Here is a 25,891-nt window from a genome sequence, read left to right as displayed (position 1 = left end):
GGTAGATTTGGATTATGTTTTATCTTTAAAGCTAAATGATAAACCTAAAATGGCTGGTCAAACGGGTTGAAAGTCATCCATCCTTAGTGTATTCAAATGCATAAGAATTTCTTGAATCACTTAACCAGAAAAAGTTATATTATTTTGTAATAGTATAGTTTTTAAGATAATTGCGGTATGCGCATATAATGTATATATGTGTGGGCGCTCGGGGGGGCAAAAGTGAAAGTGCACGAATTTTAACGTTATTTTACTAATTTCGTGAAAATAACGTTAAAAGAGGGGGATGTTAATCATGCATCATGTGGTGGCGTTGATAGCCGAAAGACAAGGGGGTACATGCACTAATCGGCAGTTGTCTCAATTGCTGAGTGTTATGTGTCTTATGTCCAAGGCTTGATGCAAAACTACCATCGAGCCGGGGGTCTCACTGGAAGCAGCCTCTCTATTCCTACGGGGTAGAGGTAAGGCTGTCTACATCTTACCCTCCTCATACCCTACCTTAGCTTTGCTATTGGTGGGATTTACCGAGTATGATGATGATGATAGTTTTTAACATCATATTTTGCACATCAACAATTTTAAATATACAAAAAAATGTTTGCAGGCCCGCCCAACACTCATGAAGCAACTACTTTGACCCACACTACAAATTACCAGTTTTGACCCATTACCCAACCCACTTGTTGTGTCTTTGGTTTGAATTAATGATATAATGTGCACTACAAAAAATTGATTATGTGCTTTATCATAGTTGTCAATAGCGGTTGGTGGTCGCTATAGCGAATAGCGTAGCTTATAGGTCGAAGGTCGCCACAGGGTATGTAGCGATAAATGGCGGGATTTCAGTGTTTTTTAAATATAAATAGCGATTAAATATAGCTATAAAATAGCTGGATTTCAGGTTTTGGTTAAATATACATGTAAAATAGCATGTATACCTGGGTATTTTGATATAAACATATAAAAATAATTGATTTTTTTTTCTAGTGTATCGCTATTTATAAAATAGCCAGGGTATTTTGATATAAACATAGCGAATCGCTATTTATAAAATATACATGTAAAATACCTTAGGCTATTTGTCGCTATTGAAAATGAGCTTAATTTGTAGAACTGTTTTTCTTTTTAATAAGAACCCTAACAAACTGTTTTTTTTTTTAATTTTTTTTTTTTTTTTTTTGTGCAGTGTATGGTATGGAATACGGGTTTGGAGCACACGATTTTCCAATAAGTGGGGTGTTTGAAGTTGAACCCAAAAGTTGTCCGGGCTTTACATACAGATGTTCAATCCCATTAGGGCATGTAACCAAATCGCCTTCTGAGTTTAGAGAATTTATTGAAACCGTTGCCTCAGAGTACCATGGGGACACGTATCACCTAATATCCAAGAATTGCAATCATTTTACGGATGATATTTCCCAAAGATTAACGGGTAGAGGAATTCCCGGGTGGGTTAATCGGCTCGCCAAGTTAGGTGTGTGTACAATTTTAATCATTTCCTATATATATATTTTTAAAATGAGTTAAATACTGTTTTCGTCCCTGTGGTTTGTCGAAAATCACTATTTCAGTCCATTAGTTTAAATTTTGCGATTTCAGTCCCTGTGGTTTTACTTTCGTAACCATTTCAGTCCCTGTGGTTTCACTTTCGTAACCATTTCAATCCATTTATTCTGTTAGTATAGGGACTGAAATGGTTACGGGGTGGACTGAAATGGTTACGAAAGTGAAACCATAGGGACTGAAATCGCAAATTTTAAACTAATGGACTGAAATAGTGATTTTTGACAAACCACAGGGACGAAAACAGTAATTAACTCTTTTTAAAATATATGTGTATTTTACTAAAATAACAATCAAGTAGAGGTGCAATTTCATCCAATTTACTTATAATGGTCAGTAAAAAATAGCTAAAAAGGAAATCGATCAGATGGGTTGAATGCTGCCTAAACTTTATTTTTAATGCATCAAACCTCCTATTATCATGTTTTTTAATATTACTAAAAAGATTCCACGGTGGGTAGGGCTGCAAATGAATCAAACGTTCAGGGAACAGATCGTGAACCATTCGACGGGAAGTTTGTTTACGTTCGTTCGTTTAATAAATGAATGAACATGAACAAGAAAGCTCGGTCGGTTAGTTAAATGAACGAAAACGAACAGGGGTGTCGTTCGTTCAATTGTGTTCATGAAGGTTCGGTAATGTGTTCGTGAACGCTCGTTCATTTGCGTTTGTTCATGTTGTTCATTAAAGATTTTTGTACATTGATTTGTTTTATCTAAACTTTTTATATTATTTTTTTCTTTACTCTTTTATTTAAAAAACATGTTGTTCATTGAAGATTTTTGTACATTGATTTGTTTTATCTAAACTTTTTATATTATTTTTTTCTTTACTCTTTTATTTAAAAAACATGTTGTTCATTGAAGATTTTTGTACATTCATTTGTTTTATCTAAACTTTTTATATTATTTTTTTCTTTACTCTTTTATTTAAAAAACATGTTGTTCATTGAAGATTTTTGTACATTCATTTGTTTTATCTAAACTTTTTATATTATTTTTTTCTTTACTCTTTTATTTAAAAAAAAAAATAGGATACCCTATTCCCACCTCGTTATGAACCGTTCGTGAATACATTATTTCCTTAACGAATGAACACGAACAAGGCCTTGTTCGTGCTTGTTCGGTTCATTTGTAGCCCTTACGGTGGGTTAAATGACTTGCTAAACTAGGTGTAAACATTTCTGCCAGATGTGTTTTTCATGTTTAGTTTGCTTCAATGTGCCTGATATGCATGAAATTTTATTACTTTTGAAATTTTGGTATTAACTGGATTATTTTAATCACTAATTACATTAGGTTTTTTTATTATGTTTGTCGAATAGTGTGTGTGTATTTAATTGTTGCACTATTTTTGTCTTGGGCGTGCACTTTTTTAAAATTTTCGGGTCGGGTTTGTGTAAAATTTTCGGGTTCGGGTCGGGTTGAACCCGCCAACCCGCGAACACGACCCGTTTAGCACCCCTACTTTTTTTGCCCCTTGCGGTCAACAGACATGTTATTGAATTCGGTAAATTGAAAAGAAAAAAGAAAACTAGTTAAAAAAAGGAACCGGTCAAATGGGTCTAATGTTCCCTAAAATGGATTTCTGATGCATCCGAGATCCGACCTCCTAGAACAGCTGTGTAAAAGGTGGATTGTTATTGAAGTGATCTGATTTTTGTAATCATATCTGACACACTAATTATTACCGTTAAAAAAAATAAAAATATGGGAAAAAGGTGTTTCGGTTCATACACTAATACGATATGATTTATTTTCATTTTTACAAGATTTAACTTCTTTTTTTGCGTTGAACTTTCAGCTTTTCAAGTATCTTCATTTTGAAAAGTCTAATCATTCGTTTATTCTTAATAAATGTTTTATTGTAAAAAAAAATTTCAGGTGCTCTATGCAGTTGTCTACTTCCCGAAAGCCTTCAAGTAACTACCGTTAAACAGCTCCCAGAGTATCATAATTGTGGTATGTGTTTTTTGCTATGCCCCTTTTTTCCCAAAAATAAAGTAATGCAGTTTGACTTTTGACTGGTCAAACTAACAGTGTTACGATTTCAAGTTATCATAGATGATTACCTAACAAGTTCATAAGTGTAGTACTTTCGCTAAAAGTAGGTTTCATTTTTGTTAGGTCCGGTTTCGCTCCGATTCGATTGCGTAACGACACGTTCAACGTGCGGAATCCGTGAACGTGTGTGACCGAACACACGAGATCATACTAATGTCGTGATTCCATTGATGATGTAACGATTACAAGCTCCGTGAATCACGTTTTGCCACTTTCTCTCTCTAGTTTCTCTCTCTAAGCACCAAGCTTCTCAAAGCTCTAATGTGGCAAAAGTCCTTAAACTAAACACTAAGGCTCCTATTTATAGGCACAAGGTTATAAGAGATTCCCTCTTATTTACAAGTTTGCCACCTTGCCTATTTCTCTATTAATTACAATATAAAGCCTATTTTACTTCTATTTCAGCTACGGTTCTGATTGACGCAGGCGATAGACATCACTGCACTAACAGACTCCCCCTTGGATATTGCCGCAGTCAATCTGTAGTCAAACTCGTAGCGACTAGTCTTTCTCTCTCTCTCTCTGAGTCTTTTTGAAGATTTGACGGTATCAGCAACCATAGACTCCCTCCTTTTAAACAAAATCCCCGTGGATCTGTTTTTGAGGTTCCGTTGCTCCCCCTCTCGCTTAGACTCTTTTTCTTCAGGCTCCCCCTTTCGTCAAGCTTCCGTGCTTTTGGGATCGACACCTGCTTTCCGATTACAAGCTCTTCCAGGAACGATACTTGGCTCTTTGAATCCACGCTTTCGTTTGCGTTGAGCTCGTCTTCAGACTCCCCCTTAGACTCAGCTGTCGGTATCGTAGTCTGGCTTTCGTCGTTTCACAAGTTCAGGATCAATTCCTGGCTTTGTTCTACATCTGCTCAGGACTTGAAACCTGGTTAACCTGCATATCCTCTACCTCACAATAAGTTTCACAAATTTATAACCAATTAATTCCCGTAAACTTACCGGTAGAAATCATTTATAACAAACATATTAGTTACATCAAGTTCAAATAAATGACCTTGATTAACCAATATACACAATCTTTCAAACCATTTATATATGTCTTTTAAAGTTTTCAACATATTCTCCCAAACATGTTCATCATGTTTAGCACTCTGAATTTTGAATATTAGCTTTTCAACATCAGTTGTCAAAAATCTTTTTGAATTTTTCAAAATTTTATGCTAAAACACTCCGAAAATATTTTTGGATTTTTGTATTTGAAAGAAATACAGTAAACAAATATATACAAATAATATTTTTGTGAGTTTGTGTAAGAGGATCATATCAGTTCATGAGACAAATCACTAGCACCGTTAAGCTTTAATCATTTTAAGTTCTAAACGATTCACCTCGATTGACGATATAGTTGTCCTCTTAAATTTTCACACACTTTTCAATCTATTCAGGATACGATTTAGATGTTTTAGGAACTTAGCTCAATTCATGTGTCCCACCTCTTGAATATACTCCCGTATCCAGAATCTCAATATTCAGTCTTACAGGCAAGAATTAAAAAATGATGTCTGTACATAAATTAGGGGTTAAATGCGAGAACTGAGGGATCTCAGGTCAGAACTTCCGTTCAGCAGAGAGATATCAGTTTTCGACTTTTGCAATTTGTTCCCTTTAGAGAATCTTTTCAGCTACAACAGATGATTATCAATTTTATTGTCTAATCAATCTGAGGGCTATAATGCTATGTTTCAAGCATTTTGGTGAAAGTATTAGCCAGGGACTAGGTCAGAACTACCGTTCAGCAGAAGTCCCGGAATAATACCCCAGACATCATAGAGTATTAACACCTAGTATATCAGAATACGAGACCTTTCAAACGAGATTTCAGGGGTTACCTATATATCCAAGTAGTGTTCCCCACAAATTTCGCAAGTTTGAAATTTTAGGTTTATATCCCGAATAAATCTACTAAATGTACGAAAACCTATCGTCACATCATTAGTGAGACCGTTTATCACATTTGACATTACATTTCTTTAGCGTGCTGTGATAGTCCACTGATGTACTATCATTTCCTCTTTTATCAACAAAACTCATTTTTCTTTTTCAATGTTTTTGGAATTTTCAAATTTTCTAATTTTTTTTTTTTCTCCCCCTAAAATCAGAATATGTTTCAATTTTGATTTTCAAGGAAAATTTGAAAACTGTACAAATAAAATGACAAACTGATATTGAATCACTTCAATTCTCCATCCATTTGGCATAAACAATCAGAACTCCCCCTCACAACAAACTATTTTCCCATTGTGATTTCAAAACACTTAAGTTTGTTTTAATCAAAATGGTTTTTCCGGAAAATTAGTTTTGTGTGACATTTCATAAACTCGGGGTTTTATCACATTGTTTTTCATATTATCACTTGTAGGAAAGATGAATCAAGTACAACTTAATGTCCCTGATTTATCTTTTGAAAGACGAAAAATCACCATAGTGAAATTTCTCAAGAAATGTGCCGATTCATGTTCCACGCTTACCAACCTGGGAACTCCGGCAAGTCAGGATTTTTCATTTAAACAGATTCACCCAAGCCTGACCAGCCTTGGGTTTGGTAGTTTTTACCTCAACAACTGGCTCTTCTGGTTTTGTCGAACCAGAATCATTGCCTGAGTGTGGCTTGTCTGACTTTGACCTGTCAGATTCATCGCCGACACGTTTCTTTTTCTCCTTTTTCTCTGTTGTCCTCAAATTTGTAACTGATGAACTCGGCTTGTTTGATTTTGCAGTCGATTGAAGCGATTCATCAGTACTTTTATTCTTACCAAATGAAGAACCCGGGGACAAAATCCTTTCCAGATATTCTCTGGCCTTCTTCCTCTTCTTACGCAGTCTGTCTTTCTGCCCCTGAGAAAGTTTTACTTTTGTTTCCTGAACTTTAGGTTGTTGAACCTTCTGTTCTTTGGGCTTGACTTTGACTGGTTTCTTTGCCTTACTTTGAGATTCAGCCATTGATCTTCCCATTGATCTCCTTGGGCAATCTCTGGCAATGTGTCCTTGAATTTGACAGTTAAAGCATCTTCGCATTTCAAAACTCCAATTCTGGCAGTTAACAGCAATGTGACCTCTAACTCCACAAGAGTAACACACTCTGTTATCATACCATATATCTCCTTCACTCCAAATGCTCAGATCATAACACTGTCTGGCATTGTGGTAATCTGTACTCCTCCTCAATGTTGGATTTGGCTTTCAAGCACTGTGGTCAAACCTGCACCACTTATTACCAACATTTTGTGAGTTTTCATTTTTAACTTTTTGTGGTTTTTGAAAATGATTGGATGATTGATCTGATGAGCTTTTATTTTCTTTTTTAGGATTTTTCAAATTTTTATTTACTTGTTTCTGTTCCACACTCTTCTTTACAGGTTTTTGCGTTGAGCATTCACCTTTCTCAGTAGAATGTAAAACGGTATTTTTAAACATTTCATTTAATTTCAAAAATGTTTTTCGTTTTTCTTCCTTTTCTTTTTCATCATCAGATTTGTCATCACAATCTTCAATTTTGACTTTGTCAAAATTTGTGACATTGTCACTTATTGGAACAGAATTGATCGGTTTTGGACAAGGAAAATTCAACCTGTCTGATGAAGTCACAAAACCTTTCAATTTCGTTTCAAGTTCATCAATCTTGATCCTTGAATTCTCAGCTTCATTTTCAAGCTGTGATATTCTTTCAAGATAAGACTTGATTGATTTTTCATTTTCAATTTTAAGATTTTCAAGAACAGATTTTTCATTTTTCAAGACTTTTAACTGTTCTTGAAATCTTGTTTCATTCTCTTTTAAATTTTTGTTTTCCAGTTTAATCCAGAAATCTTCTTTTTCAAACTCAGCAATTTTCTTTTGAGCATCTACAGCTTCATGCTCAAGTCGAATGATTTTAGCAAGATGAGAGTTTATTTCGCTTTGTTTTTCCAAATTATTCTTGCCAAAAATATCTCTCATCTTGTAAAATCTTCATTTGACTTTTGAAATCATTTTCCAATTTTTTAAAATTGCTGTTTTCCAATAACAAACTCTCAAGACTCTTTAAGAGTTTGTCATTATCAGATCTCAATTTTTCACAGTTTGAACGTAAACCCTGAATCTGTTCATCATCAGCTTTCTTCTCGTTTTTCAGGGTATTGTTTTCCAATGTCAAGCTCTCCACATCCTTCATGAGTTTCACACTGTCGGCTTCTGATTTTTCGCATTTCGAGCATACAACTTCACATTTTGAAGATTCATCCTTCTTAGATTCTTCAATCTTTGTTATTCCTTCTCTAACCCTGTTGATTAATTCACTAAACTCATCCAAACTTATATTTTCTGAGTTTCTTTCTATTTCTTCTAATAACTCTTTCTTTTTCTTTTTCTCTTCTTCATCTCCCCACCATTTCTTCTGCCAATAATCATCCTCTTCTTTGTACTCCTTGATGATGGCTTCGATATCTATCGTTTTGTCATCAATTGCGATGTTGCCATATTGATCAAGGTAGCACTCTCTGTTTGGATCCCAACGATTTGCAAGTTTTGCTTCCTGATAAACACCTGAGAGTCGGATGATCTTTGCTTCAGCAACCATTTTTCGATATTCGTACTTTTGTTGTTCTGTACGATTATCCTTCCACGGAATAGGTTCATTTTTCGCCATGAACTTATATTTGTGAATTACCTTGTAAATTCCCTCGTGTTACCTACAAATCAACAACCAATTCACCTTTTGCAACTTTGATTTTATTAATGATTTAACAGCAATTGACGTTATTTGAATTCTGATTGGACCTCAAACCAAAAAGGCTGCACTTCAACCACTAAAACATGGGCTTAATTATCACCTCAACATGTAGTGGGACGGTGACTTAAATGTGGGTTGTTTTGGGCGGTGGATTTGATTGTGCTTTATGTATAAGTGGACAATGGGACGGTGGGATTAAAAGAATGTGATTTGGTATTAATGGTAATGGGGCGGTGGTCTTTCTGTTGAGTATTAAATGCAATGGGTCGGTGACAATGAGATTATATTGGTTAAGTGGGCGGTGGACTTGAACACTTTTATCATTCAAAATTATTTGATCGAGAAGTTCACGTGGAAGACAACTGCAACTGCAACACTGATAATGTTTACAGAAGTTGCAGTGTTGACTGTGATTTGTTGTGCTGTTATTGGCTAACCGATCGGTGATACTATTCGATTGGAGGATTCCTAGCCGATCGGCTAGAGTCAACAAGTCAAAGTTTGAAAGTGATGTCAGTGATGCTTCTGTTCGATCGGTCAGGGTCAAAAGTTCAACTTTTTATGCTGTTCGATTGGTTAATTGTAGCAGAGGTGCTAGCCGTTCGGCTAGAAATGCTACACATGCTGCTGTTCGATCGAACAGAGTCAAAAAGTCAAAGTGTTTAATGAATGTTATGCTGCTACTCGATCGAACAGGAGATGCTAGCCGTTCGATTAGGCCAATCGATCGAACAGCTGTTCGATTCAAAGGTATGCTTATTCTGTTCGTTCGGCTGAGTGTAGTTGCTGTTCGTTTGAGATTTGCTGGCCGATCGGTTAGCACTTTGCTAGCCGATCGGTTGGGAATATCACACTACTTGCTGTTCGAACAACTTAACCAGCCAATCCAAGAGTTGCTAGCCGATCGGTTAGCACTTTTGCTAGCCGATCGGTTGGCACAATAGGCTGTTCGATCCAAAAATACAAGAGCTGTCCGATCGAGTAGAAAAGAATGCTGTTCGAGTGATAATTTCCTGTTCGAACGGTTAGCACTTTGCTAGCCGTTCGAGTAGCCTAACCGAACGGTTGGCCTACTCGATAGATGAAACTTCCTAGCCGATCGATTATACTAACCGAACAAAAACTCTTCACAACTTATCGCTACACGACAAAATTTTATCAATTTACACTAAGCGACAAAACTTAACCGCTTGACTGTCAATTTTAAGCTCTAGAAACGTATGATTTGACCAAAATTGTCATCTAAGATAGCGGGCGGCTAGTTCAGATTATTTCAATGATTATCATCACATATGAGTGGCAAAAGAAATTCAACGATTGGACCTTTGGAAATAGTGGGTCGGTTCTATCAAAGATTTGTTTTTATTTTTTTCAAAACATCAAAGTGGCCGACAACTGTTTATCATTTAATTGATTCTTATGACCTTCCCTAATGAACGATTTCAGAGATTGTTGACTTTATTGATTTAAAATATGATGTGTTGTGAAAATATTTGCTAACCGAAAGGTCAGAGTTGACAATTCAACTCATTTAAAGGTGTGTCAGAAGAAGGAACATGCTACTTATCGGTTAGCTTTACTATCTCCTGTTCGATTGGTGAAAAAGACGGTGAATCCTAACCGTTCGGCTAGGTCAACCAGTCAACGTTTTTTTTAATGAATGTTATGCTTTGGATCGAGTAGCCTAGCCGATCGGTTAGGCTAACCGATCGGTTGGCATTCAACATGAACAAATGCAGCAACAGTCACCATATCCCAATTTTTTCGAACAGAAAATCCAAGATTTCTCTCAAACGGCTTCGAATTAAGATCTGAAAATTTGTAGGCTTGTAGATCAATCACTTTCGCACAACATATCCGAAAATCAGCAATTTTCGACCGTGAAAACCTGTTCAAATTGTCAAAATTCAGTTAATAACGTGAAGAACAAGTAAAAATGAAGAAAATTGACAAATCTGAATGAAATTCGAATCTGTTTCTGATGACATCCAGTACGAATCTGTGCATTTGATCTTCGCAACCGAGCACCTGCTCTGATACCACTTGTTAGGTCCGGTTTCGCTCCGATTCGATTGCGTAACGACACGTTCAACGTGCGGAATCCGTGAACGTGTGTGACCGAACACACGAGATCATACTAATGTCGTGATTCCATTGATGATGTAACGATTACAAGCTCCGTGAATCACGTTTTGCCACTTTCTCTCTCTAGCTATCTTCCCTTGATCCTTTAATTCAAAAAATCTTAACAGCTTGGCAGATTCTTCTTCACTATAGGGCACTCTATAGGCTTTTCCAACTAATACAAACTTGTCGGTAGAGTACTCCAGTAGTAATACTTCTTTAGCCTTTTTCTTTCTTTGTATGATTTGAACGTCTCTCAAAACATTCTCCGGAATAATAGGCTCTACAGATTCACCAACCATAATAAACTCTGGTTCATGAACTGCTTCATTTTCTGCTTCCACCATTTCTTCATCATTTGCTGTAACATCTTGAGCATCCACCATTTCAATTTCTGGTTGAGAAGATGATCCACCTACCTCAAGTTGATTTTGTGAAGATCCAACAACTTCAACTTCTTCTGCTATACCTTTATTTTTCAGGTTAGCTTCTTCAGCAAGCTGTCTTTCTCTTTCTTTCCTTCTTTCATTTGCCTTGATAATGTCAACTTGATCAAAAGCCTCGTGGATGTTCACCTTCAGATGTGCTTCAATCACAGCCGTAAGCATTTCCAGTTGCTTATCTTTCATCACCTTATCTGCTCTCATAGCTTCCATCTCTAGCTTCATTGCCTTCATTTCATTTGTCGAAGCTTCATTCATCTCATTTAAGAGTTGATTCAAAGTCTGATTGATATTCTGCAAGTCTTTGACTTTGGCGTTCAATGCAGCAATTTCATCAGTAAGTGCACTAATAAGTTCTGCATTATCTTTTATATCTTCCTTCATTTCATTCAATTTCTCATCTTTTGTAAACACTGCATCCATTACGTCTTCGTGCCGTTTCTCCAACTCATCAATCATTTCCTTCAACTTTATTTGTACAGCTTCGTTTTCTTCCTTTTCCCTTTCCAAGGCTTTAACTTTTTCTTCCAATTCTTTCATCTTTTTATCATGAAATAGGTCTCCTTCACTTTCTGGCATATCTTTAAAGAAATCTCCAGTAGCACCACCTAAGCTATCAAAATCTAAGTTGAAATAATCTGTCTTTCGTTGTGATGATTCTGGAATATCATGACGATCAGATGTTTGTTTAGCAGATTTGACTCCGGTGATCTCCACATAATCATCATAAGAAGTTTGTGTTTCTATTGGAATTTCTGTTAAAGGAACTTCTTTTGGTATCTCAACTACAGGACTAGTTTCAGCAGTGTCCTGTTTCTTCTTTCCTTCCTTCTCTTTTTGTGATTTAGCATTCTGTTTCTTTGCTCTAACCACTCTTGGAATATCACCGGTGCGAGTAGCTTTTCTTTTCTTTCTGTTTTTCTGAGAATCCTCAGGATTGTACGGTGAATCTTCATCTTCAGAATTCTTTCTTTTCTTTAAAGGTCTTTTCTTCAGTTGTACCTTTCCTTTTCCCACTGTCTCTTTGACCAGTTCAGATTCCGATAAAGTTTCTTCTGAATCTTCATTACTGGAGTTCTTTTGAGCTTGTGCTTGTTCAGCCTCTTCATGCTTTTTAAAATAGCTTTCCAAAGTCTCTTCTAAACCAACACCTTGATCAATCACCTCCCTCGGTTCTATGACAGGTTCATCAATTAGCTTTCTTTGAGGTTCTTCAGAAGACCCTGCAAAAACAATTATTTAAAGCAAAATTAGTAACAATTTTCATAACATAATCTAAGAATCATATAGCTCCCCCTATCACTGTACCCTTTGCTGTTTCTTTAATTACAACCACAGGGGTCGACTTTGGTGTTCTCTTTCTCTTTCCATCTTTGATACACCACCATCTGGTTTTCTTTTCAATCATATCATTCATCTTATTGTCTTCATTGTCTGAATCACTATTATCATGTCTCCATTTATCATTTTCAGGAGCTACGTATGCTTCATCCTTTAATGCACAGATCAACTCTTTTGTTTTAGCATCCTTCTCCTTTGTGATTCTCAGAATAGCAGTCTTATTCACTTCAGCCATTGCCATAATATCATCATTATTCTTTGGCAAATCCTTAACTTTGTCATCCAAGATCATCATAATGAATCTTGGGTACATAATGTATTTGTCTTTCCCGGCTAAGCAATTTTCTTTTAAAAATTCAAAAATCACTTGTGAAATATTGTATTTCTTGTTCAGCACAATACTTACAACAATGTTCATTATGTAGTCAGACACCTCATCATAGGCTCCCTTTCTGTGAGATAGGGAATGCACTAAGCAATGCATTAAGTATCTGTATTGTTTCGAGAAACTCCTTTTGAACATTTTTCCGTTGATGTGTGAAGAAAATCCCAATCTACACCATAGCCCTTTAGCAAGACGTTCTGACATGATCGTTGGATCATTGTCAGAATCTTGTAAATCAAGAACCCTTCTTATATCCTCTACTCCAAACACTACTTCAACATCAATATCCTTGTTGTTTTCATCTTTCTTCTTGACTACTGCATGAATTTTATTATCCTTTTCTTCAAACCTTGCAGTGTCCCAGAATCTTCTAACATGAGATTCATAAACTATTGTTGTATCAGACAATGCCTTAGCAATTCTGCTTTTTCTTAAGCACTCAGCCATTTTTTCTGCTTCTGTTCCTTTTGTAGAGACCTCATCAATTGCAGATGGAACATTGTGTCCTTTGTTAGTGTCTTTTCCTCGTCCCTGTGAAAAATTTAAACATTAGATATAGAGACTTGAAACACTTGAAACATTTAGAGTGATAGAACAATGAATCGAATGGCTTGTTCGATCGAATAGTATTTGCTGTTCGATCGAATAGGAATGATATGTTGAAAGAACCTTTGCTGTTCGATCGGCTGGTCTGATCGATCGAGTGGTCTACTCGATCGGCTAGCAAAATACTGTTCGATCGATTAGCAAAAGACTATGCAAGATATCTAAGGTCATCAAACAATGCTACTTGAACGGCTAGAAGAATGCTATTTGATTGGTTAGCAAGTTGCTATTCGATCGACTAACAAATCTCTGTTCGATCGGTTAGCAATGGAATATGCAAACAGTTAGCAAAATGCTGTTCGATCGACTAGCATAAAGCTGTTCGATCGGCTAGTAAAATACTGTTCGATCGGCTAGTAAAATACTGTTCGATCGGCTAGTAAAATACTGTTCGATCGGCTAGCAGAATGCTGTTCGAACGACTAGCATTTTACTACTCGAAAGATTAACCAAGATAGTCATGCATATATGAGATAATGCAATGCTGTTCGATCGGCTAGCATTTGCTGTTCGATCGGCTAGACTAACCGATCGGCTAGCAAATGACTAAACAAAAACAACATACATCAGATTCACTCTAACACTTTAAACAATGACAAAATATATCATGGCACACATTTCAAAGCAGAAAAACAAAAGATTTAAACATTATTCATAAATGAAAACATGATGCTGTTCGTTCGGCTGGTCTAGCCGATCGGCTAGCAACATCTTCATCATGAAGAACATTCAAATAATCATGAAGAACAAACTAACAGATATCTCAAAATTGAACACAGATTATTATTCTTCCTGATGTCGACATCAAAACCCTGTTTTCATTTTCTCTAAAAACAACCTAAAACCTGTTCAAATCTTCATCTAAAGTTCCGACTGACGTCACTTTCAATCTTAGATCTATCAAGATTAATTAAGATTTTGCAAAAATTAAACCGGCAATCTTGTAGATCATGTAATTCCGATCAAAACCCTATTCTCAGAATCATCTAACTCTATCTTAATCTTTCCTAATCTTGATTTTTCTAACCGACTCAATGAAGAACATCAAACAGTTAAGAACATGAATGAAATCACTGATTCAAAGATTTAATGACATACCTTTACCATTTGTGATGATGAGTGAGCCAACAACACAAATTTGAAATGAAAAAGGAATCAAGAATCTTCAAGAACAATGAATCGAGTAGCAGTCTGTTCGATCGGAAATGAAAAAGTTTTCTAGAAGCCTTGACTGCCTATTTATAGGTATGACCTGATCGATTGGCCTAACCGATCGGCTAGCCTAGCCGATCGGCTAGCTGTTCGATTCAAAGATCATGACCTCTTTACTCGAATAACTTTTGACCCTTTTTCTGATTTTGAACCTTTTCATATTTTATCAGTGAATGAGAAATCCATTTAAGCATCTAGGTCCAAGTTAATGACCCTAGAAACTTAATTCGTCTACCAAGTTCAACTTAATGACCTTGGTTGACCTGAAGCAAAACACACTGATTGTTTTTCAAAGATTTTTCTTGAAAATTTACAAGTTACAAATTAATGAACTTGTATTTTGATATTTCAAAACTCTCTGTTTTTTATTAGCTCCCAACTCGCCTTTCCATTACAGGATCAACTTTCTGCATTTGCATCAGACTGTGAATCTGATGATACGCTTTCTACCTTGGTTTGTCAAAAATAAAGTAGAAATGTAAAATATATTTTTGTATTTTCAATGCATGAAATAGATCAAAAGAAGACTGAAATATATTTTACATTTCTACTTTATTTTTGACAAACCAAGGTAGAAAGCGTATCATCAGATTCACAGTCTGATGCAAATGCAGAAAGTTGATCCTGTAATGGAAAGGCGAGTTGGGAGCTAATCAAAAACAGAGAGTTTTGAAATATCAAAATACAAGTTCATTAATTTGTAACTTGTAAATTTTCAAGAAAAATCTTTGAAAAACAATCAGTGTGTTTTGCTTCAGGTCAACCAAGGTCATTAAGTTGAACTTGGTAGACGAATTAAGTTTCTAGGGTCATTAACTTGGACCTAGATGCTTAAATGGATTTCTCATTCACTGATAAAATATGAAAAGGTTCAAAATCAGAAAAAGGGTCAAAAGTTATTCGAGTAAAGAGGTCATGATCTTTGAATCGAACAGCTAGCCGATCGGCTAGGCTAGCCGATCGGTTAGGCCAATCGATCAGGTCATACCTATAAATAGGCAGTCAAGGCTTCTAGAAAACTTTTTCATTTCCGATCGAACAGACTGCTACTCGATTCATTGTTCTTGAAGATTCTTGATTCCTTTTTCATTTCAAATTTGTGTTGTTGGCTCACTCATCATCACAAATGGTAAAGGTATGTCATTAAATCTTTGAATCAGTGATTTCATTCATGTTCTTAACTGTTTGATGTTCTTCATTGAGTCGGTTAGAAAAATCAAGATTAGGAAAGATTAAGATAGAGTTAGATGATTCTGAGAATAGGGTTTTGATCGGAATTGCATGATCTACAAGATTGCCGGTTTAATTTTTGCAAAATCTTAATTAATCTTGATAGATCTAAGATTGAAAGTGACGTCAGTCGGAACTTTAGATGAAGATTTGAACAGGTTTTAGGTTGTTTTTAGAGAAAATGAAAACAGGGTTTTGATGTCGACATCAGGAAGAATAATAATCTGTGTTCAATTTTGAGATATCTGTTAGTTTGTTCTTCATGATTATTTGAATGTTCTTCATGATGAAGATGTTGCTAGCCGATCGGCTAGACCAGCCGAACGAACAGCATCATGTTTTCATTTATGAATAATGTTTAAATCTTTTGTTTTTCTGCTTTGAAATGTGTGCCATGATATATTTTGTCATTGTTTAAAGTGTTAGAGTGAATCTGATGTATGTTGTTTTTGTTTAGTCATTTGCTAGCCGATCGGTTAGTCTAGCCGATCGAACAGCAAATGCTAGCCGATCGAACAGCATTGCATTATCTCATATATGCATGACTATCTTGGTTAATCTTTCGAGTAGTAAAATGCTAGTCGTTCGAACAGCATTCTGCTAGCCGATCGAACAGTATTTTACTAGCCGATCGAACAGTATTTTACTAGCCGATCGAACAGTATTTTACTAGCCGATCGAACAACTTTATGCTAGTCGATCGAACAGCATTTTGCTAACTGTTTGCATATTCCATTGCTAACCGATCGAACAGAGATTTGTTAGTCGATCGAATAGCAACTTGCTAACCAATCGAATAGCATTCTTCTAGCCGTTCAAGTAGCATTGTTTGATGACCTTAGATATCTTGCATAGTCTTTTGCTAATCGATCGAACAGTATTTTGCTAGCCGATCGAGTAGACCACTCGATCGATCAGACCAGCCGATCGAACAGCAAAGGTTCTTTCAACATATCATTCCTATTCGATCGAACAGCAAATACTATTCGATCGAACAAGCCATTCGATTCATTGTTCTATCACTCTAAATGTTTCAAGTGTTTCAAGTCTCTATATCTAATGTTTAAATTTTTCACAGGGACGAGGAAAAGACACTAACAAAGGACACAATGTTCCATCTGCAATTGATGAGGTCTCTACAAAAGGAACAGAAGCAGAAAAAATGGCTGAGTGCTTAAGAAAAAGCAGAATTGCTAAGGCATTGTCTGATACAACAATAGTTTATGAATCTCATGTTAGAAGATTCTGGGACACTGCAAGGTTTGAAGAAAAGGATAATAAAATTCATGCAGTAGTCAAGAAGAAAGATGAAAACAACAAGGATATTGATGTTGAAGTAGTGTTTGGAGTAGAGGATATAAGAAGGGTTCTTGATTTACAAGATTCTGACAATGATCCAACGATCATGTCAGAACGTCTTGCTAAAGGGCTATGGTGTAGATTGGGATTTTCTTCACACATCAACGGAAAAATGTTCAAAAGGAGTTTCTCGAAACAATACAGATACTTAATGCATTGCTTAGTGCATTCCCTATCTCACAGAAAGGGAGCCTATGATGAGGTGTCTGACTACATAATGAACATTGTTGTAAGTATTGTGCTGAACAAGAAATACAATATTTCACAAGTGATTTTTGAATTTTTAAAAGAAAATTGCTTAGCCGGGAAAGACAAATACATTATGTACCCAAGATTCATTATGATGATCTTGGATGACAAAGTTAAGGATTTGCCAAAGAATAATGATGATATTATGGCAATGGCTGAAGTGAATAAGACTGCTATTCTGAGAATCACAAAGGAGAAGGATGCTAAAACAAAAGAGTTGATCTGTGCATTAAAGGATGAAGCATACGTAGCTCCTGAAAATGATAAATGGAGACATGATAATAGTGATTCAGACAATGAAGACAATAAGATGAATGATATGATTGAAAAGAAAACCAGATGGTGGTGTATCAAAGATGGAAAGAGAAAGAGAACACCAAAGTCGACCCCTGTGGTTGTAATTAAAGAAACAGCAAAGGGTACAGTGATAGGGGGAGCTATATGATTCTTAGATTATGTTATGAAAATTGTTACTAATTTTGCTTTAAATAATTGTTTTTGCAGGGTCTTCTGAAGAACCTCAAAGAAAGCTAATTGATGAACCTGTCATAGAACCGAGGGAGGTGATTGATCAAGGTGTTGGTTTAGAAGAGACTTTGGAAAGCTATTTTAAAAAGCATGAAGAGGCTGAACAAGCACAAGCTCAAAAGAACTCCAGTAATGAAGATTCAGAAGAAACTTTATCGGAATCTGAACTGGTCAAAGAGACAGTGGGAAAAGGAAAGGTACAACTGAAGAAAAGACCTTTAAAGAAAAGAAAGAATTCTGAAGATGAAGATTCACCGTACAATCCTGAGGATTCTCAGAAAAACAGAAAGAAAAGAAAAGCTACTCGCACCGGTGATATTCCAAGAGTGGTTAGAGCAAAGAAACAGAATGCTAAATCACAAAAAGAGAAGGAAGGAAAGAAGAAACAGGACACTGCTGAAACTAGTCCTGTAGTTGAGATACCAAAAGAAGTTCCTTTAACAGAAATTCCAATAGAAACACAAACTTCTTATGATGATTATGTGGAGATCACCGGAGTCAAATCTGCTAAACAAACATCTGATCGTCATGATATTCCAGAATCATCACAACGAAAGACAGATTATTTCAACTTAGATTTTGATAGCTTAGGTGGTGCTACTGGAGATTTCTTTAAAGATATGCCAGAAAGTGAAGGAGACCTATTTCATGATAAAAAGATGAAAGAATTGGAAGAAAAAGTTAAAGCCTTGGAAAGGGAAAAGGAAGAAAACGAAGCTGTACAAATAAAGTTGAAGGAAATGATTGATGAGTTGGAGAAACGGCACGAAGACGTAATGGATGCAGTGTTTACAAAAGATGAGAAATTGAATGAAATGAAGGAAGATATAAAAGATAATGCAGAACTTATTAGTGCACTTACTGATGAAATTGCTGCATTGAACGCCAAAGTCAAAGACTTGCAGAATATCAATCAGACTTTGAATCAACTCTTAAATGAGATGAATGAAGCTTCGACAAATGAAATGAAGGCAATGAAGCTAGAGATGGAAGCTATGAGAGCAGATAAGGTGATGAAAGATAAGCAACTGGAAATGCTTACGGCTGTGATTGAAGCACATCTGAAGGTGAACATCCACGAGGCTTTTGATCAAGTTGACATTATCAAGGCAAATGAAAGAAGGAAAGAAAGAGAAAGACAGCTTGCTGAAGAAGCTAACCTGAAAAATAAAGGTATAGCAGAAGAAGTTGAAGTTGTTGGATCTTCACAAAATCAACTTGAGGTAGGTGGATCATCTTCTCAACCAGAAATTGAAATGGTGGATGCTCAAGATGTTACAGCAAATGATGAAGAAATGGTGGAAGCAGAAAATGAAGCAGTTCATGAACCAGAGTTTATTATGGTTGGTGAATCTGTAGAGCCTATTATTCCGGAGAATGTTTTGAGAGACGTTCAAATCATACAAAGAAAGAAAAAGGCTAAAGAAGTATTACTACTGGAGTACTCTACCGACAAGTTTGTATTAGTTGGAAAAGCCTATAGAGTGCCCTATAGTGAAGAAGAATCTGCCAAGCTGTTAAGATTTTTTGAATTAAAGGATCAAGGGAAGATAGCTAGAGGAGAAGTGGAAGAAGAATCTGATAGTGATTTTTGGGAGGAAGAAGTTGAAGATGATGATAAAGCAGACGATGAATCCGATGATGATGATAAGCCTGATGATGATGATGATGATGATGATGATCAAGGCACATCGAGTTTGCTAATCAATGATCCATCCGTCCAAAATAAAGTAAATAAACTCATGAATGATGAAGTGAATGAACAGAATGATGATGCAGAGTGTGAAGGGTCATCTTCTGGAAACCAATCTGGTGATCAGGTACATCAACTCACATCTACTTTTATTTCTCTTTCTGAACATCATCAAGGAGAAGTAGATATTATCAGAACAAGAGCTGAAATGCTTGAGGAGTTGGGGTTAGAAGATGGGAAGTTTAAATTTGATATCGAAGATGAAATCCCAGAGTCTCCGATTAAAAACTTTGAACCACAATTTCCACTTGAAGCAGAATTTTATGATAATGTGACCATAGAGACTGATTCAGATTCGGAAGAAGAAAGAATAGATTTTCACTATGAAGGTGAAGACATGGCATTTCCTACATTCACAGAGTTATTTGAAGACATGAATGCAGAATTATTGAAGAGAAAAATTGAAGAAAGAGTTGCATCTGCTGATATGCCTGAACCAGTTCCAAGAGAAATTTCTGCTGAAGAGAGAAAGAAATGGTTCAGATCAATGCCAAAGGAAAGAAAGCCTCTTAGAGCCCTACAGTATTTTACTCATGATAAAGACTTATCTTGGGGTGATATTCTTTCTTGGGGGTATCTGGAAGACTTGAATGTTTATGCAATTCGAAGAGAGCAAGGTGTTCAATACTTCAGGTGCATTTCTGATCTTGCTACCTTACCTTGGTGGGACATAGATGAATTGGTGGTTACAAAGAATATTAAACAACTCTACTACGGTCCTGAAGTAAAACAGAGAGACCAGAAGCTGTGGAATTTCATCAAGTATCAAGCAACGATCAATTATCCAGATTGGAAACCACAGTTTCCTAAAAGAATTGTGAAGTATACAGCTAAAGGTGAGAAGGACGTTACTCTTGATGTCAAACCGCCAAAGTGTTTGAAGAGCATGCCTTTAAGGGCTATTGAGCAGGATTTCTATGATTTATTTCAAGCATGGCTCTATAATCCTTCTACTGCTGAAGCTGTGATCTCTTTGTACGATAAAGACACTGGTGAAGCTAGGAAAATTTGTATTCTAGACCCGATGTGGCTGGTAAATTGCTCAAAGAAAGACATAGATTGCTTGTTTGTCAACAAGATAATCTATGACAAGAAAGACAAAGCCATTGCTCAGCAGTACCAGAGTGTAGTTGATGTCTGTTTTGCTAAAGAAATCAACTCTGGTAAGAACTGGAAAACCTCATGGAGAGAACTAGAGGTTGATGAGTTTCTAAAGGTGTACAAGAGAAGTTTAAGATCCAAGGAAATTCAGAGAAAAGCTGTTGAAAGAGGAAGACGAAATCTTGGATTTGTACCTCCTACTGATCAGACACCCATAGAGTCTGAAGAGAACAAGATCCCTAAGTGGGACAGAAAAAGAGATGGAGATCCAGTGTACAGAAATTGGTGGATAACAGAGGGAAGACATAAGAGAAGACAAATGTTAGCTGATCGAGAAGAGAAGAGAAAACAAAAGGCACGAGATAGAAGACGCAACAGGAGGTAATCAAGACTTTGCTGGAAGGGACTACAGCTTCATCCGAGGGGGAGTCTGTTAGTACATAAACGTCTGTAGCTTCCGTCAGCTTAAAGTCTTTATTTTGTTAAAGTTGTATAGTTTAATGTATAAGGCGTCAGAATACAGGGTTTGTTTTGTAAAAGTGCTGCTTTGTAAGCCGATCGGCTGGCCTAGCCGATCGAACAGCTGTTCGATCGGGTGGCCCAACCGATCGGTTAGCCTAACCGATCGGACAGCACTTAGCTTATTCTGACTTGCCTATAAATAGAAGTTCTGTCAGCTCATTTAGGACTTTTGAATCGGCCTGTAACCTAGAGAGCTGAAGTCTGTGATCAACTGGAACTTGTATCTTGTCATATATTTCAATTGAATTGCAGACTATTGAACATGGAAATCATATGTCTTTCTGTATCTGTGTATGATTTGCTGGATTCCGCACAGCAATCATAGTGTGACATTCATTAACAGGAAGATCCCGTTCAACCAGGGACCAACAAGTGACAAGCTCCGTGAATCACGTTTTGCCACTTTCTCTCTCTAGTTTCTCTCTCTAAGCACCTAGCTTCTCAAAGCTCTAATGTGGCAAAAGTCCTTAAACTAAACACTAAGGCTCCTATTTATAGGCACAAGGTTATAAGAGATTCCCTCTTATTTACAAGTTTGCCACCTTGCCTATTTCTCTATTAATTACAATATAAAGCCTATTTTACTTCTATTTCAGCTACGGTTCTGATTGACGCAGGCGATAGACATCACTGCACTAACAATTTTTGCCCTCAAAAACTTTGGAAAAATATGTTAAATTTGAAAGTTTACAATTAGTTTGTTTGACTTTGACCAATTTAAGTCTTGGTCTTTGCTTCCAATAGGAAATGAACTTTTATCTAATGAACTTTTCAGTTGATTAGAGTTGAGGATACTTTGGTAATTTGATATTTTTTCTCAATTGTTGCACAAGTCTTCATGTATTCTTCTGATCCTACTTACAAAACAAGGGTTAAAGTCATATTTAGTAGCGTAATTCGGTTGGTTGTCCGTTTTGGTAATTATACTTGGTAAATGGTAATATGTCGACTCTTGAGTTTACTTTTTTTTTTTTAAATGGACTACTTTGGTAATTTTGGTCATATTTCTTGCTTATGTGGCATTTTTTAATGACAAGGTGGCTTCTCGTTAGATTACCAAATAGCCCATTTTCGAGTGAGCTGGCTTGACACATCATCTTTCTTACCGGATACACCGGTCCTGCAACTAACTTACCAACTAGCTCATTTCAAAATGGGGATATGACAATTTTGCCCCTCGCCACGGAACCATTTAGGGAAAATTTGTCAAAATCGTTATTTTAGCAGTGTACGGATTAAAAGGTGTATAACCTCTTTAAAAAAGTTTAACTACGAGGCGTGACATTTTTGTTTATAATTATACCAAGGCATACCACAAACATAAAGTATGTTGCTATTATATGACATTAGCCGGTTAAGTAATGTAGAAAACTCAATATTTTCGTTTTATCAATTGCAGACGAAGATGGGACCGACTCTGAGTCAAGCTCGAATGCTCAAGTACCCTTGGAATCTTTTGATGATACCGAACAAGATAAACATCTACTCTCACCTCCCGCCTCAAGTGAAGTGGCTTTTATTAAAGAGGTCGCTAGATGAAAAAGGTTGGTTTTTTTACGCGTATTTTTGTTGATTGCAAGTGATGTCTCTTCTTTTTGTACTTATGTTTGTAAAATGAGTTGTAAGTTTTAAGGGAGATTTTAGAATCTGGGAAACATTGATTGTTTGGAACTTGTTGTATCAATGTATCATATCTTTTTGATGGAATGGTGTTATTTGAGGTGTTGTTTTGGCATATGGTGTAGCTTGAAAAAGCGTTTGGCATATCGGTGTTACGCTTGTAGTGCAAGCGGATTGTCAGACTTCATGTTTAGTACAAGCGGATTTAGTTGAAAGTCATTCAGGCAGCCGGAGAAGATGACCAGTTGCAGACTTACGCCAGAGAAGATGATCAACATTTGCCGGAGATATTTGAAGCTCGTCGGAGTTGCAGACATGGCCGGAGCTATGTCGGAGAAGATGAACATTTTTTTGTTTTTGTTTTTTGTTTTTTTTTTGTTTTTTGTTTTTTTTTTGTTTTTTTTTTTTTTTTTTTTTTTTTTTTTTTTTTGTAATCCACTTGTTCAAGAAGTGGCTCCAAGTTTTAATGTTTCATGTCGTAAATTTCAGATGTTGTGGCTTGTTGGTTTCAGTGTATGGGTTTTGAGGACGCCATTAGGGGTGTAAACAAGCATAGAGGCTTGAGAGCTACTCGTGATCGGCTCGGTTAAAAGCTCGAACGAGCCGAGGCTTATCGAGCTCGAGCCTGAAATAGAGTTCGTTTTGTTATCGAGCCCGAGCTCGAGCCTCAAATACAAAGAAAGCTCTTTTAGGCTCGCGAGCCTAGACGAGCCCATGTAAAATTTTAGTTTTTTATATATAATATATTAGGGTAAAGTTCTTGTACAAATAATCTTAACATACTAAACATACAAATTGAAGGAAAACTCAAAAAGACAAGGTGGTATTTTTGTAATTATCGATAACTATCAAAGTTACTTTACAAATCTATATATAATTAAAAGAGTGAATTGCAAGTTTTGTCCTTTATCTTTAGGCCATTTTGCAAGTTTTGTCCTTTATGTTTAAATTTGATGAGTTTTGTCCTTTATGTTTAAAAATCAAGCACGTTTTACCCTTTGGGACTTAAAAATCAAGCACGTTTTGTCCTTTATGTTTAAAAATCAAGCACGTTTTATCCTTTATGTTTAAAAAATCAAGCACGTCTTGTCCTTAAAAATCAAGCACGTTTTGCCCCAAAGGGTAAAACGTGCTTGATTTTCAAACATAAAGGACAAAACTCGTCAAATTTAAATATAAAGGACAAAACTTGCAAAATGGCCTAAAGATAAAGGACAAAACTTGCAATTCACTCTAATTAAAAATTTAGTTATATGAACTATTTTACAACCTTCATTAATGAGACTCTTAAATACATGAGTCTCTTAAATACATTCTTTATTCAAATTAATAAAATTAATGTTATAATTGTAACAAATTAGACTTAAAAGGTTTGTACATAAACAACCCACATCCTATAGGGAGCTACTTTGAATTTTTTAACCGATTTTCTAAACACTTTGCCGTGGTGCGAGATCATGTAAACCCGCATGCATAAGGAACATAATACTGAAATGATTAGCGACTACGTTTATAGGTTTAGGGTCTAATTCTTTAATTGGTACTCCTGCCAAAGACGCATATTCTGATTTCACTTGGCCGACCTCGCTTTAAATTGGGTGCCTGTCAGGATGCGATACAGTCGCCAGGCCCTACTCATCTCGCTACAAATGGTTCGGTTATAACCATATAAGAAGACTTATAACCTTCATTATGAACCTCTTAAATACATTTGTGTCTTTCAAGTTGTATTTATATCAACTTTTTTACAACCTTCATTATGAGCCTTTTAAATACATTTGTGTCTTTCAAGTTGTATATGCATTAGTTCTTCACTCTTTATAGTTTTTAATGTTTTATAATTACATTTATATTATTTCAACAGGTTTCAAGTGAAAAATAAGCAATTTTTCCGCAATTTTACGACCATTACTTCATTTGGAGTTGTTGTACTCTGATTTCGTTTTCCATCATATCGTTCGGTATGTTAAAATGCTTACAACTAAACATCTCGGTGGTCTTATATTTTTTAGGATGTGTTGATTTTATTTATGTTTATTAGACTTTAACTTGATTATTTTTTTTATTACAGGGGCAACGCGTCTGTTTCCTTTATTGGATATTGGTTACCTTGAGCTCAAGGACTGTCTCGGTATTTATTCTTTTTCCTCATTTTTCTAAAATTTTGATGAATTTTTTATTTTATGACGTGAATGTGATATATACCCAGTATAAACTTAAAATATCATATATACCCGTTTTAAATGAACTTTTAGTTTAACCTTAATTTAATTTTCGCGGATGTATTTGTTGCTTTGATCATAGCTTAGTCTGAGAACTCTTCTTAATTAAAAAGAAAATTTCAATCATAATATCACATGCAAATTTGATTAATTTGTTCTTTTTTAAATTGTTAGTTACGATGAAAAATAGGTAATGGTTTTTTAAGGTTCATTAATGATACTATATTTAGGTTAGCCATACAACTCTAAAATATGTATTTAAATCAAACTAAAAGAATTAAACTTTTTATAAATCGTGTGGTGTCCAAAGCCATATAAATGAACCATCACATTCATCTATCTATATACTATTAAGAGAACTAGGATTTCTATCATTTTGGTAATTTTTCATTGTGTACACATCTTCAAGCAACATGTACAAGTGAACCAAGCTATTTTAGAGGGGTAATCTTGCCTATTCTTCAAAAATTTAAGACACTTTAGAGGTATTTTAGTGATTTTGACACATATGTAACCTATAATTAAGATGGTATGTGAATAGTCTAAATTAGTTGTTATTGTAAATAAATTTATGCATTGTCATTGATTAAATTTATGCATTGTAATTGTAACCTATAATTGTTTTAATTAAATTTATTCATTTCATTTCATTCCCCGCCCCAAAGAAACTTAATCGACATAACCCCCTTCTTTTAATTATCTGGTCATATTCAATTAGGACATGCTCTTCATTTCTTTCTTTAATAGCCAGGGATTGAATGAAACTTAATCAACATAACCCCCTTCTTTTAATTATCTGGTCATATATTCAATTAGGACATGCTCTTCATTTCTTTCTTTAATAGCC

General features: G+C 35.7%; 3 protein-coding genes across 3 annotated transcripts; 2 read left to right on the top strand and 1 right to left on the bottom strand.

Annotated features, from left to right (window-relative positions):
* Window positions 1–834: 834 nt before the first annotated feature.
* Window positions 835–3,492, top strand: LOC110928608 (deSI-like protein At4g17486). The gene is made up of 4 exons (XM_035987957.1): window positions 835–850; window positions 1,190–1,477; window positions 3,371–3,378; window positions 3,451–3,492. Exons 1-4 carry the CDS (start codon window positions 835–837, stop codon window positions 3,490–3,492), a joined length of 354 nt encoding a protein of 117 aa, XP_035843850.1.
* Window positions 3,458–21,219, top strand: LOC118490127. Its single transcript, XM_035987375.1, has 3 exons — window positions 3,458–3,528; window positions 16,769–17,717; window positions 17,803–21,219. Exons 2-3 carry the CDS (start codon window positions 16,853–16,855, stop codon window positions 21,063–21,065), a joined length of 4,128 nt encoding a protein of 1,375 aa, XP_035843268.1. The 5' UTR covers window positions 3,458–3,528; window positions 16,769–16,852; the 3' UTR covers window positions 21,066–21,219.
* LOC118490364 (interaptin-like) lies at window positions 10,482–14,355 on the bottom strand. Its single transcript, XM_035987956.1, has 3 exons — window positions 14,347–14,355; window positions 12,225–13,173; window positions 10,482–12,139 (listed from the first exon to the last, which is right to left on the bottom strand). Exons 1-3 carry the CDS (start codon window positions 14,353–14,355, stop codon window positions 10,482–10,484), a joined length of 2,616 nt encoding a protein of 871 aa, XP_035843849.1.
* Window positions 21,220–25,891: the final 4,672 nt, after the last annotated feature.

This window comes from Helianthus annuus, chromosome 3, assembly GCF_002127325.2.
Source record: "Helianthus annuus cultivar XRQ/B chromosome 3, HanXRQr2.0-SUNRISE, whole genome shotgun sequence".
Taxonomy (NCBI): Eukaryota; Viridiplantae; Streptophyta; class Magnoliopsida; order Asterales; family Asteraceae; genus Helianthus; species Helianthus annuus.
Note: the sequence above shows the minus strand (reverse complement) of the source record. Positions and strands in the feature narration are given on the sequence as shown.

Excerpts from the sequence above, each read along its gene's own strand:
- LOC118490364 (XM_035987956.1), bottom strand. Across the intron at positions 12,140-12,224 it reads AATTAAAGAAACAGCAAAGG|GGTCTTCTGAAGAACCTCAA; the intron begins GTACAGTGATAG and ends TTGTTTTTGCAG.
- LOC118490127 (XM_035987375.1), top strand. The coding sequence starts at position 16,853 with ATGGCTGAGTGCTTAAGAAAAAGCAGAATTGCTAAGGCATTGTCTGAT. Across the intron at positions 17,718-17,802 it reads AATTAAAGAAACAGCAAAGG|GGTCTTCTGAAGAACCTCAA; the intron begins GTACAGTGATAG and ends TTGTTTTTGCAG.